General features: G+C 42.7%; 1 protein-coding gene across 1 annotated transcript in view; it reads right to left on the reverse strand.

Moving 5' to 3' along the window:
• Window positions 1–290: 290 nt before the first annotated feature.
• The window catches only part of usp53b (ubiquitin specific peptidase 53b), a gene marked incomplete at its 5' end in the record, with an annotated part of 59,216 nt that continues 46,981 nt past the window's right edge, over window positions 291–12,525 (reverse strand). The window contains 4 exon segments of the mRNA XM_084318217.1: window positions 291–426; window positions 2,239–3,446; window positions 4,608–4,689; window positions 10,573–10,634. Of these exon segments, the coding sequence (XP_084174343.1) occupies window positions 350–426; window positions 2,239–3,446; window positions 4,608–4,689; window positions 10,573–10,634 (1,429 nt within the window). The 3' untranslated portion in view covers window positions 291–349.

A 12,525-nucleotide genomic window follows, 5' to 3' on the forward strand; every position in this document is an offset into this window, starting at 1 on the left:
CTTGCATAAATTGGCATTCCATTCAACTTGAAGATGTTGGGCTTCAGAACAATACGTTTCTATTCAGTAGACTCTTTGGCATCCAGTTCAAAACTCATTCACATGAGAAGACAATCAGTAACGACTTCAGAACACGAAGCTTTTCGAGGATACTTCTGGGTGACCTCGAAGTGTATGACGGCTGTGTATGGTCTGGACAAAGATATTGATTACGCTTTTCTCTTTTATAGACAATAGCCTGTCGGGTCAAATCATGAAGAAGATGCTGAAGAGAGGAATGGATATTTTGTGTACTATGTCGCCTACTGTCCGTCCGTCCATGGAAATATAACTTACCAAGTAAATAGCATCATAAAAAACCTCGCTCATCCAGACCTTTGGCAGTCACTGGGTTCCATTTCGCTGTGGGCTTATTGCTATTATGGCCTGTGAAAAAAGAAAGCATTAAAGGCAATATTAAAATTATTTTCATTATTAAACCTAAGATCTGGAATATTCTTTTTATGTATGTATGTATTTGTTTATTATTATTATTATTATTATTATTATTATTATTATTATTATTATTATTGTTGTTGTTGTTGTTGTTGTTGTTGTTGTTGTTGTTGTTGTTGTTGTTGTTGTTGTTATATTATTATATTATTGTTACATATTAATAGATTCATGAAGAGTCTAGATGAGGCAGTAGTGGGGCAGCAGAGGGTGCCATTCTGCAATCATAGATTGTGCCTTACTTGTAACTTAATAATCTATTTTTCTATCATCTGGCATCATACTCATTGATTCTAAACAAAACAATGTCAATCTCATCTGGCTGCAAATCACTTGTGCAAATTGTGCAAAAGTCAAATAAAGAAATAAAGAAATATAGAAATACATGTTCTCAATAGCAGCAGAATATGTATGCATTTCTAACTTTGAAATGACTGTTAACAGGTTCAGCGCCAGAGGTCGCTGTGGGCGTATGGCCGTGTGTGCCAGAGCTTTGTTCAATGGGGATAAATGCCGGTGTTTGCAGTGCTAAAACCATATTAAATATTATAGCTATGGATCTAATAACATAGTCGATTGTCAGTGAGTTTCTTCCGGTCAAGATGCAAGAAACAGATACTTTTTTCACCCATACATTTCCATCTTATACCGTGGTGAATATGAGTATAGTTTTAGAGTAATTCTGTGTAATCCCAGGAAACGCCGCCAAACAGCGCTTTACTGCATTTCATTATAAATCGTGCCATTCCTCGCCTGGATCAATAATCAATCTTAAATCAATGCTAGATTATCGGTATTATGTTTCATCATGCATGCATGAAAGGGTGGTGGGGGGGTTTCTATGCTTCGATCGCCACCAACAGAATACGTTACACAGTACATTACAGACACATGCTCCGATCGCGGGGAAAGAATTATCGGATCAACGCAAGATTGATAACATATAGCCCTTACCTTGTCTATGATGTACTGCAAAAAGAATAATCCAATTATCTGATCGCGATCGTGTTTCCAACATAATCCAGCATTGAACATGAACAGGGGGGGGGTGACCTTCGTCGATGCATCCGTTATAACCGCTTGCCCTGCCTGAGTATTTAGACCCCGCCCGCACGCCGCAGCTCGGCCCAGACACCAAGCCACATCGTTTCAAATGGAGTGCAATAGCGGCCGCAAGGCGTTAGGCGGCGGTATTGGACGTTTGCGATCTCAGACCCATTCCCAATGATAACATCAGGCTGGATGGATGAATTATGAAGGAAAATATCGAATAAAAGAAATAACGATGAAAACCCGACTTTTCTCGGGTTTGGCACCCAAAGTTCGGCGAGTTAACCCGACTTATGTCAGGTCTGGCGTCCAATGTGTTAAGAAAATATTTTCTATTTGATGAATAAATACATTTAATTAAATAGAAAATCAAGCAATGGTTGAGGTTTCAATGTCAAATTTGCACCACAACAAAACAATTGGGGGAAAAAAGATAATTCTGCATATAAATATACTGCTACTTCGTTTGAAAGACCTTTTGAGCATCATTACAATTCAATGAAGCAAAAACCAAAGTACAGTAACCTCACATAAGATTAACAACCAATTGAATACATTTTGTATGCTTCCCACCAGGTATTTGTCATATTTCCACGTGTGTGTGTGTGTGTGTGTGTGTGTGTGTGTGTGTGTGTGTGTGTGTGTGTGTGTGTGTGTGTGTGTGTGTGTGTTTTCCGTGTTTCTAGAGAAGCTTACTTGTATCAGGTCTGGTTTTTGGCACGTCTAGAGAGTGTGTGTCCATAGTGAGCGCGTGGCCGGCATCCCGGTGCTCAGGCATGGCTGTCCGCGGCACCGTGGCAGAGAGCACCAGGGGTCTCTGGTGGTGATACTTGAGCCGGTACGTCTCCGTCATGCAATTGTCCACGTTGAAGTACGTGGTGAGGGACACCTCCTGACCTCCCCCTCCTCCGGACCTGCACTTGGGCAGCGCCTGCTCCGCCCCCCCTCCTCCGGACCTGCACTTGGGCAGTGCCTGCTCCGCCCCCCCTCCTCCGGACCTGCACCTGGGCAGCCTGCCGGTGTCCTCGCTCCTCTCCGGGTCCGAGCCCGATTTGGAACTGGCGTCCGAGCCGGGCCTGCTGTGTCCCGAGGTCTCGGCCTTCCTGACGTGGGATGCGCCGCTCTTGCCGGCGAGCCGCGGGCTTGTCTGAAAGGGTTCCTGGAGCAGCCGTGGTCGTAACACGTTGTGGCTTGTTTCGCCCTGGTGAGGGCCGCCGCTCCTCTGGCCGGGTCTGAGGTGGGACGACGTGGCGGTCGAGGGTTCTCCGGCCGGGGGGTGTTGTTGGAGGGAGGGGACGCGGGGACACAGGGAGGAGTCACAGGCGGCCGGCTCGCTGTTGCTGGAGCGGTAAGCGCTGTCCCGGTCCTCGGGCTCGGAGAGAGCCAGATCGTCAGAGCTGTTCCACTCCGAGCTGCTGGTTTTGGAGACGCGCCTCAGGGCAGGAGCGTCTCCGTTGTGCCCTCTGCCGCCTGGCCCCTCGTGCTGCTCGCCCTGGCCAGTCCTGTGATCAGAGCTGCTGGGATCCCTCTGGCCGGTCCTGTGGTCAGAGCTGCTGGGATCCCTCTGGCCGGTCCTGTGGTCAGAGCTGCTGGGATCCCTCTGGCTGGTCCTGTGATCAGAGCTGCTGGGATCCCTCTGGCCGGTCCTGTGATCAGAGCTGCTGGGATCCCTCTGGCCGGTCCTGTGGTCAGAGCTGCTGGGATCCCTCTGGCCGGTCCTGTGGTCAGAGCTGCTGGGATCCCTCTGGCCGGTCCTGTGGTCAGAGCTGCTGGGATCCCTCTGGCCGGTCCTGTGGTCAGAGCTGCTGGGATCCCTCTGGCCCGTCCTGTGGTCAGAGCTGCTGGGATCCCTCTCCGATGACGCTCCTTTCCTGGAGCTGCCCGCGGTGTATTTCGACTTCCGTCTACAGAATGGAAAGATGTTTAAATCAGCTATGTTTGGTTCAGAGCGATGGATGTGTGGTAATTTCCATGCCATCTTTCTGGGGTGGTTCCTACCTCCCTAAAACAAGTCACATCACTCGTAAAGAAAAACCAACCATGAACCCCACCTTCATAGAGAACTATCGCCCTGTCTCTCTTCTCTCCTTCCTTTCTAAATCACTTGAACGTGCTGTATCTGTGATGTATGTGGCTGTTGGTGTGTTACTACCTCACCATCCCTACTCCTGCCCTCTAGGGGGAGGGCGAGCACTTCTTAAGGTGACAGCTCAGCCCGCTTCCGTGTTCGTTGTTATGGCAATAAAGCTAGCTACAGCCATGGTCTGTAGTCCCTGTGAACAGCGTATTCCGTGTGATTAATATGCTACCATTGTCCGGGATCACATATATAATAGTATCCAAACAACTCACTGATTATCTATTACAGAATTACCTCCTAGACCCTAATCAGTCAGGCTTCAGGACTGGTCACTCCACAGAGACAGCCCTCATAGCGATCACAGAGGCTCTTCACTTAGCAAAAGCAAAGGGCCTCTCCTCTGTCCCGATTCTCCTGGGCCTGTCGGCAGCCTTTGACACAGTCAACCATCAGATCCTCCTTGCATTGCTCGCAAGATTGGTAGTGGTAGGCACTGCGTTGGCATGGCTGTCATCCTACCTCGACAACCGCTCCTACCAAGTATCATGGAGAGGGACCCTGTCGGCCCCTCGTCCCCTTCAGACGGATGTCCCCCAGGGCTCGGTCCTTGGACCCCTCCTCTTCTCCCTCTTCACCAAATCTCTGGGTAACATTATCACGTCTCATGCCTTCCTTGCTCCACAATGGTGGAATGAACTTCCCACCACAGTTAGGACAGCCAAAATCTTTCCCGTCAACTAAAAAAAACGTAATCTTCCTTGTCTATATTACTACCTACTATACTATGTTTCTACTATGCACACAACACTGCAGAACCCACGTTTCAACACTGTTTGATGAACATTGTTAGTCAGCTGAAAGAGTTGTACCCTTCCTGTTGACTTGTGATATACAGAACTTGTAAGTCGCTTTGTCAGCTAAATGACTAAATGTAAATGTAATGTATAATTGAAACATAACTTTTCTTCTCAGAATGGAACGTTACCTTGAATTTGGACTACACTTCAGATGTGAGTGTGACACATGGTGGTCAGTGGCCTTTCCCTGGGTTTTGGGTTGATGTTTACCTGGAAGTAAAACAAAATCACTGAAAACAACACACAATCCCGATGGCAAATGGCAAATCTGATAGTAAAACATAAAAAGAATCTCCAGGATTTATTTTCCATAACTATTCATTAGCCTACTGATTTAGGTTAACAGATGCACACAATCAAACCGGTAGAATCAATCATCATACCCATCCGTGATATAATTAAGATAAACACAATGCAGACACGCAAGATAACGGCAGGTAAGACACAGCGGGGGGGGGGGGGGGGATTGACGTTACACAGCAGGAGGCCTGTCCCCCATCCCCCCCTCACTGAGCAGGAGACCACTTCTCTCTCAGGACACATGGTGGCAGCACAGCGTTAGCCCGTATGAGGAGATCCTCACAGCTGGATGGGCCAATAGGCATGCTCCGTCTGCACGCACGCACGCCGAATTCCTTCACTTTAAAAATAGATGTGTTATTTTTTTCTTCGCTGTTGCCCTAGAGTGGTCCATGCAAGGATGAAAAGCTTTTAACTGTTTGCTGGATACGCTGGCTGTGGATTCACATGGACCTCACGCCGCATGTGGCGATGCATGTTTAAAACATTGCATAAGACAAGAGAGGATGTTCGCAACAATGCCGGCGGCCCAGCTGTGCTTTCTGAACAAGCTTTTTTGGGATTATCATCAGATTAATGACTGCGTGGGGCTTATTGGGGTGACTAGGTTAAAGCGGGCGGTCAGAGCTCAGAAGAAGTCCAACCAAATATACAACCAATTGTTACTAAAACATCTGACACGTTATTATTGAGAGTTGTCGTTTTACATTTGTGAATGTTAAATGCGTGTGAATAGAGGGTGCCTTCTCCAAAAATACATGGAGATACAGTGTTAAATGTCTTGAATCGTCCATTAAGCAACCTTTAAATTCTAGAAAAGTGCAAAATAAATCACATTTATTATTATTATTATTATTATTATTATTATTATTATTATTATTATTATTATTATTATTATTATTATTATTATTATTATTATTATTATTATTATTATTATTATTATTATTATTAATAATATTATTATTATTATTATTATTATTATTATTATTATTATTATTATTATTATTATTATTATTATTATTATTATTATTATTATTATTATTATTATTATTATTATTATTATTATTATTATTATTATTATTATTATTATTATTATTATTATTATTTATTATTATTATTATTATTATTATTATTATTATTATTATTATTATTATTATTATTATTATTATTATTATTATTATTATTTTCAAGTTTCTATAGAGGATTTCTCTCTCCGGGACAGTTGCATGGATCATTCAGAGGTTCAGATCTCTCTCATGTTGCAAGCAGCAAATCACTCTGTGTGTTACTGTATTTTTATCTGTTGGCCTCACAGGGTGAAACTGTGAAAGACATGTACTTGAGCAAAACGCACAGCCCTGGTGTTTCAGCACTGAATCGGTAAGGTAGACTATGTCCAAATGTGCAAACATAATGTGTATTAAACATTGTCACTAAACTATTTATTGTTCTCATCTAAAAAAAAACAACAACCTCTCATCATATTTCCTCTATTTTAAAAATGAATTGTCGGGGAAGCAACATTGTACAGTATCAGATGCGAGGGATATGGGAAGGACTTTGTAAACATACTGTACAACCCTGTACTGTACAATCCAGACAAAGGTCGGAGCATTAAGGGCCTTGTGCCCCGGATCCTTTCACCATAATCTGCCACTGCTTGGATAAAAACTAACTTCCCCTTAATCAGCTTTTGCTTTTTCTCAGAAATGTTGAGAGGGAGAAAAGGGTAGAGCAGCGGTTCTCAAACTACGGGTCGCGACCCAAAGTGGGGTCGTGGGTAGGTGACAGTGGGGCTGTGCATTGCCAAGTCATCTGGCAACATATTTTGCCTAAATATGCCTCGTTTTATAAATGGGTATTGATAACATAGTGCTGTAATACAATTTTCTAATAAATATGCATGATCAAGTTAAAAAACATGTGCTTTTATTTTGATATTCCTTAATTCCACGTTGAAATTAGTACGCGATATATTAAGTGTGGGGTCGCCAAAAATGGGGTTGTGGTAAAAAAAAACCTGGGGTAGAAAATAGAATCTCTAGTTTTTTTTACTTAACTTTTTTTTCATCCAAGGATGAATGAAGTATTTAGCTGCATGTGAGTTCTCGTTGCTGCATCTTGTAGCACAGTGCCGTATATCAAAACCAACCAAATTATTTACAATAGAAAAAGATAATTCTACATACGAAAGAAATATAGTGCTAATTGTTTTGGAAGACCTTTTGAGCACTGTTGCAATTCAAATGTGAAGCAATATCAATGGCCATTTCTGTACAGTAACCTGGATGTTTTACCTTTCTGTACAGTAACCTGGATGTTGTACCTTTCTGTACAGTAACCTGGATGTTGTACCTTTCTGTACAGTAACCTGGATGTTGTACCTTTCTGTACAGTAACCTGGATGTTGTGATCCATGTCTGATGCTTCCCAGGCAGATACAGTATGTTTGAAAATGATGAGAACACCACATGGGTGGGTCCTACTTTAACAGATATATATATATTAAGGCTGTCAAATATATCGCGTTAATATCGCGTTAACTCCCGATTCTATTAATGCCACTAATTTTTTTAACTCAAGATTAACTAAAAAAAATAAAAAATCTTTTTTTATTTTTTTTACTAGACTTCACTCAGGTGTATTATTGATGCTCTCATTGATACTATGTTTGTTTCTGAAGTGTGTGTGTGTGTGTGTGTGTGTGTGTGTGTGTGTGTGTGTGTGTGTGTGTGTGTGTGTGTGTGTGTGTGTGTGTGTGTGTGTGTGTGTGTGTGTGTGTGTGTGTGTGTGTGTGTGTGTGTGTGTGTGTGTGTGTGTGTGTGTGAGATATAGAGAGAGAGGGGGGTGAGAGAGATGAGGAAGGGGCAAAAGAGAAAGAGAGCTGGGAGAGTGTGTGTGTGAGGGAGAGAGGGGTGTGTGTGATTAATCAGCCCTTGTGTGTGTGAATGTAACAAGTTCCTAACGTTTTCTTTCCCCTATTATTTCATGCACACTTTATTCATTGTTTTAAATTATTATTTTCTTTTAAGTTATTTTGTGCATCACTCTGTTTTGAATTTGATGCAAATTTGCAATGCATGAGGGTCATCCTTTTGTGTTAAATGGCTGCACAAAGCAAGCATTTGTTGACTCGCATGTTGATAAGAGTATTAAAACTTGGAACTTGAAAAAGATCTGTTTAAGGTAAAAAAATAATTAAAAATAAAAATGTGATTAATTTGCGATTAATCGAGAGTTAACTATGGACAATCATGCGATTAATCGAGTTAAATATTTTAATCGTTTGACAGCACTAATATATATATAAAAGTGTGTCATCCACATTTCAAATAGATGGTGTTTGGAGACAGTGGAAATGAGAGAGGAGTGGAAATGTAGCCTACAGTATCTTCCAGTACAGTAGGGAAATGTGTGTGAAATGTGAATGTGATACAACAGATATACTGTAGTGACACGAGAATTGGTTTAGAAGTGGTTGTGGTTTAGAACTTTACATCCATATCAAGCAGTGGAGGCTATTATGGTAACTTTCATGAACATGCTGTTAAAAGCATACAATTACACAATGATATCGGCCCTTAACACCGAGAGCCCAAAATGCTACAGTATTTGGCAGCCGCTTGGCATTTAGGGGATAAAGAGAGAGACATATTTTCTGCCCAAATCTTCTTTACAGGGCAGTGGGAAAAAATTTACTTTTCTAAATACAAGCATAAAACTATACTTTTCTATATATATAAAAAGTTGCTATACCAGCTGCACCTCCCTTTCACCTAGCAGCTGTCAGCCAAAAGCCCATGGAGACGGAATGAGAAATGTCCCATGCCTGACTGGTTCTCATGGAGAGACCTAGCTATTTAGGTTGTACTGTATACATAGGCAATGGTCTCATGTGATATGTCATATTTATAACTCAAAAGTCATGCATGCATAACTTTTTTGCATAGTTTCATTGTCGTATCTTATTCTATTGTATATGGCTGATGCCTCTCTTGAAGGCTGTTTTAGGCTAGAAGTGGCCCAGAAACCATTCGTTTTCAATCAGGGGCGAGTAGGCAGGCAGGGAGGCACGGGCAGTCTGGCGGGTGGCGCAACACCACGCAGGCTCGATCCCCCGTCACACGCACACACTCGCCCATGGACAGCGTTGAAGTGTCTCTTTATACACTTAGTGAGGCGCAGAGTGACGTGGGTGTTCTGTCTGCTCACACACAGGGAGGGAAGCGAGGCTGAGGGGCTTCATGCAGAGAGTTGTCTCCAGCCTACGACGGCCTTGTGCCTCATTCATTATTTGCTATTGCATTAGCCAATAGGAACATATTGAATTAAATAGAAATCTGTCAACATAGCAATCATTTAACATATGCTGAAGCAGACAGACGTCATAAGCAATGACCTATTATTCACATACATTTGTGGGGGGTGGGCCAAAAATATCTACGAATGACAAATTGTTTGTATTTTGTAATGCTGAGAGAAAATGTTGCAATTATCACCGTGTCCTTTCATTTAAGGTACCTTTTGTGTCATAAAAAAACATGTTACGGTTGATTCATAAGACTAAATCCTACTCGCCACAGAGATAGGAGATACCTGCCAAGTACCTAGAAATCCTACTCTGAGCTATGAGTATTTTGGTCACAGTCGTACTTAATGTACAGTGTGATTCCTAGGAGTCTGAGCAGCTCAATGACTACCGGCCCCTCGGCTAAATTAGGTTTTCACCCACAGGGGTCCGCTTACTGTCTGCCCTAAATTCATCATTCATGTCATAATATCTTAAAAAAAGATTTACATTTAGCCTGGTAATAATGTGCAAAATGGAAAGTTTGAGATAATATTATGAACACAAATATTTACTCTTTTATCCATCTTATGCTTTAATGAATGAGGATATGGTATTGGACATGCTTGTGCCAAACTACAACAGCATGTTAATAACCACTGGTACCAAACTACAACAGCATGTTAATAACCACTGGTACCAAACTACAACAGCATGTTAATAACCACTGGTATCAAACTACAACACCATGTTAATAACCACTGGTACCAAACTACAACAGCATGTTAATAACCACTGGTATCAAACTACAACACTATGTTAATAACCACTGGTACCAAACTACAACAGCATGTTAATAACCACTGGTACCAAACTACAACACCATGTTAATAACCACTGGTATCAAACTACAACAGCATGTTAATAACCACTGGTACCAAACTACAACACCATGTTAATAACCACTGGTATCAAACTACAACAGCATGTTAATAACCACTGGTATCAAACTACAACAGCATGTTAATAACCACTGGTACCAAACTACAACAGCATGTTAATAACCACTGGTACCAAACTACAACAGCATGTTAATAACCACTGGTATCAAACTACAACAGCATGTTAATAACCACTGGTACCAAACTACAACACCATGTTAATAACCACTGGTACCAAACTACAACAGCATGTTAATAACCACTGGTACCAAACTACAACAGCATGTTAATAATAACCACTGGTACCAAACTACAACACCATGTTAATAACCACTGGTACCAAACTACAACACCATGTTAATAACCACTGGTACCAAACTACAACAGCATGTTAATAATAACCACTGGTACCAAACTACAACACCATGTTAATAACCACTGGTATCAAACTACAACACCATGTTACTGCGGTTTTGTCATTTTCAGGGACTACATTTTCTTATGGGGACCTCGCTTGTGAAAACGTGATAATATACAGATAAATATACAGGAGTTTCAACTTACCATTATGTGAAGGTGAGCGTGCTGTGTTCTGTTTTGCATCCCCTCTGTTTTGATGTGACTGACTCTGACTGGAAACAAAACAAAACGTCAAATATTCCTGTCAGTGGTTTGTCAAGGTACCTGACACAGTATTCAAGGACTGAACATCTGTATCACTGGTCAATCATCTCCCTGGCGTCTTCAAGTTGTGGGTTTATTTAGAGCGTTTGTGCTACTGCTTAATATTATAAAAGCACAATGGTTATTGGTCTGATTATATTTACATATGATATATGTGAGGAGAGCACTGTACCCATCAATAATAAACCCTGGATTAATGGGGACATTAAAAACCAGCTGAACAGAAAGAAAATAGGATTGTCATGGCAAGGGACACAGAGGGGCCCAAGAATAGAGTACGAAAGGAGCTCAAAAAGGAACTTAGAGCAGCCAAGGACATCTACAAGGACAGACTGGAAGGTAGGCTACAAGCCAACAACCCCAGAGAAGTGTGTGTGTGTGTGTGTGTGTGTGTGTGTGTGTGTGTGTGTGTGTGTGTGTGTGTGTGTGCGTGCGTGCGTGCGTGCGTGCGTGCGTGTGTGTGTGTGTGCGTGTGTGTGTGTGCGTGTGTGTTGGGGGGGGGGGGGGTTAACTGGCTACAAATAGCAAGGCATGGCTGTTGAGGAGTTTAACTTTTTCAACAAATTTGCACCCCTCCCACCTGCCTGCACCAAGGGTATAGTCTGCTATGCATTCAGCTGCAACACTCTTCTAACGCATATTCACTCACCACAGTTAATGTAAAACTTGGCCCACAATGCCCATCAAGGCATTACATTTGCCGGCCAATTTAAATTCTAGATGGCCATTGTGCCGGTAAATACTGGCTAACAGGAAACCATGGTCCCAGTGCCCAAGAAGGGATGGCCAAGTTGCTCTGATGTCACGTGTCATGAAGACGTTTGAGAGGCTGGTCCCGTAGTGAGTGCCTCCCTAGACCCCCTGCAGTTTGCATACCAGGCATGGATTACAGATGACCTCACCAACAGACCACAATACATCAGACTGCAGGGCAGCTGGTCTGCTGGTGTGCTGGTGAGCAACACCGTTGTCCCCCAAGGAACTGTGCCGTCACCCTTCCTGTTCACCTTCTACACCTCCAACGTCTGCTTCAAGTCGGGTACGTGCCAACTACAGTAGTTTTCCCGACGACTCCTCCATCATCAGTTACATCACAAACGATAATGAGGAGGAGTACAGTGGATTGCTAACTTAATAGGATTGAAGTGATATTTGGCTTAAAAAATCGGTCGCCTGACAAAAAAAAAAAAAAAAAAGCCTGACGATGTGCATTGGGCCGCGGCTCTCTGACGCCTTATTTTCTGGGTCCCGGCCTGAAAAGTTTGGGAACCCCTGCTCTACAGGACGGGTCAGAGCAGGACAACACAGATGCCCTCTACAGGAAGGGTCAGAGCAGGACAACGCAGAGGTCCTCTACAACAGAGGTCCTCTACAGGATGGGTCAGAGCAGGACAACACAGAGGTCCTCTACAGGAAGGATCAGAGCAGGCTGTTCTTCCTGAGGAGACTCTGTACTCTGTTCTTGTCTGTAGTAGGTTTGGTATGCTGGGGGAGTAACATCAACTCAAGGGACACCAACAAACTGAACAAGCTGGTGAGGAAGGCTAGCTCTGGACAAACTAGAGGCAGAGAGGAAGACGAGAAAGAAGCTGGACACTATCCTGGAGAACCCCTGCCACCCCCTCTATGAGGAGCTAGCAAAGATGATGAGCATGTTCAGCCATAGAATCGTACCCCTGCACATTTATATGTATTGATAATCTGCGTAATCGATTTATTTATAATAGGGTAGACTAAGACTCTGTATGGAGTATTGTACATTGTACAGAGTAGACTTAGGTTAGCTATATATATTTGTACATGGGGTTGACTTAGGATAGAATTATGTATATT

The sequence above is a fragment of the Notolepis coatsorum genome (assembly GCF_963971535.1).
Source record: "Notolepis coatsorum genome assembly, chromosome: 7".
Taxonomy (NCBI): domain Eukaryota; kingdom Metazoa; phylum Chordata; class Actinopteri; order Aulopiformes; family Paralepididae; genus Notolepis; species Notolepis coatsorum.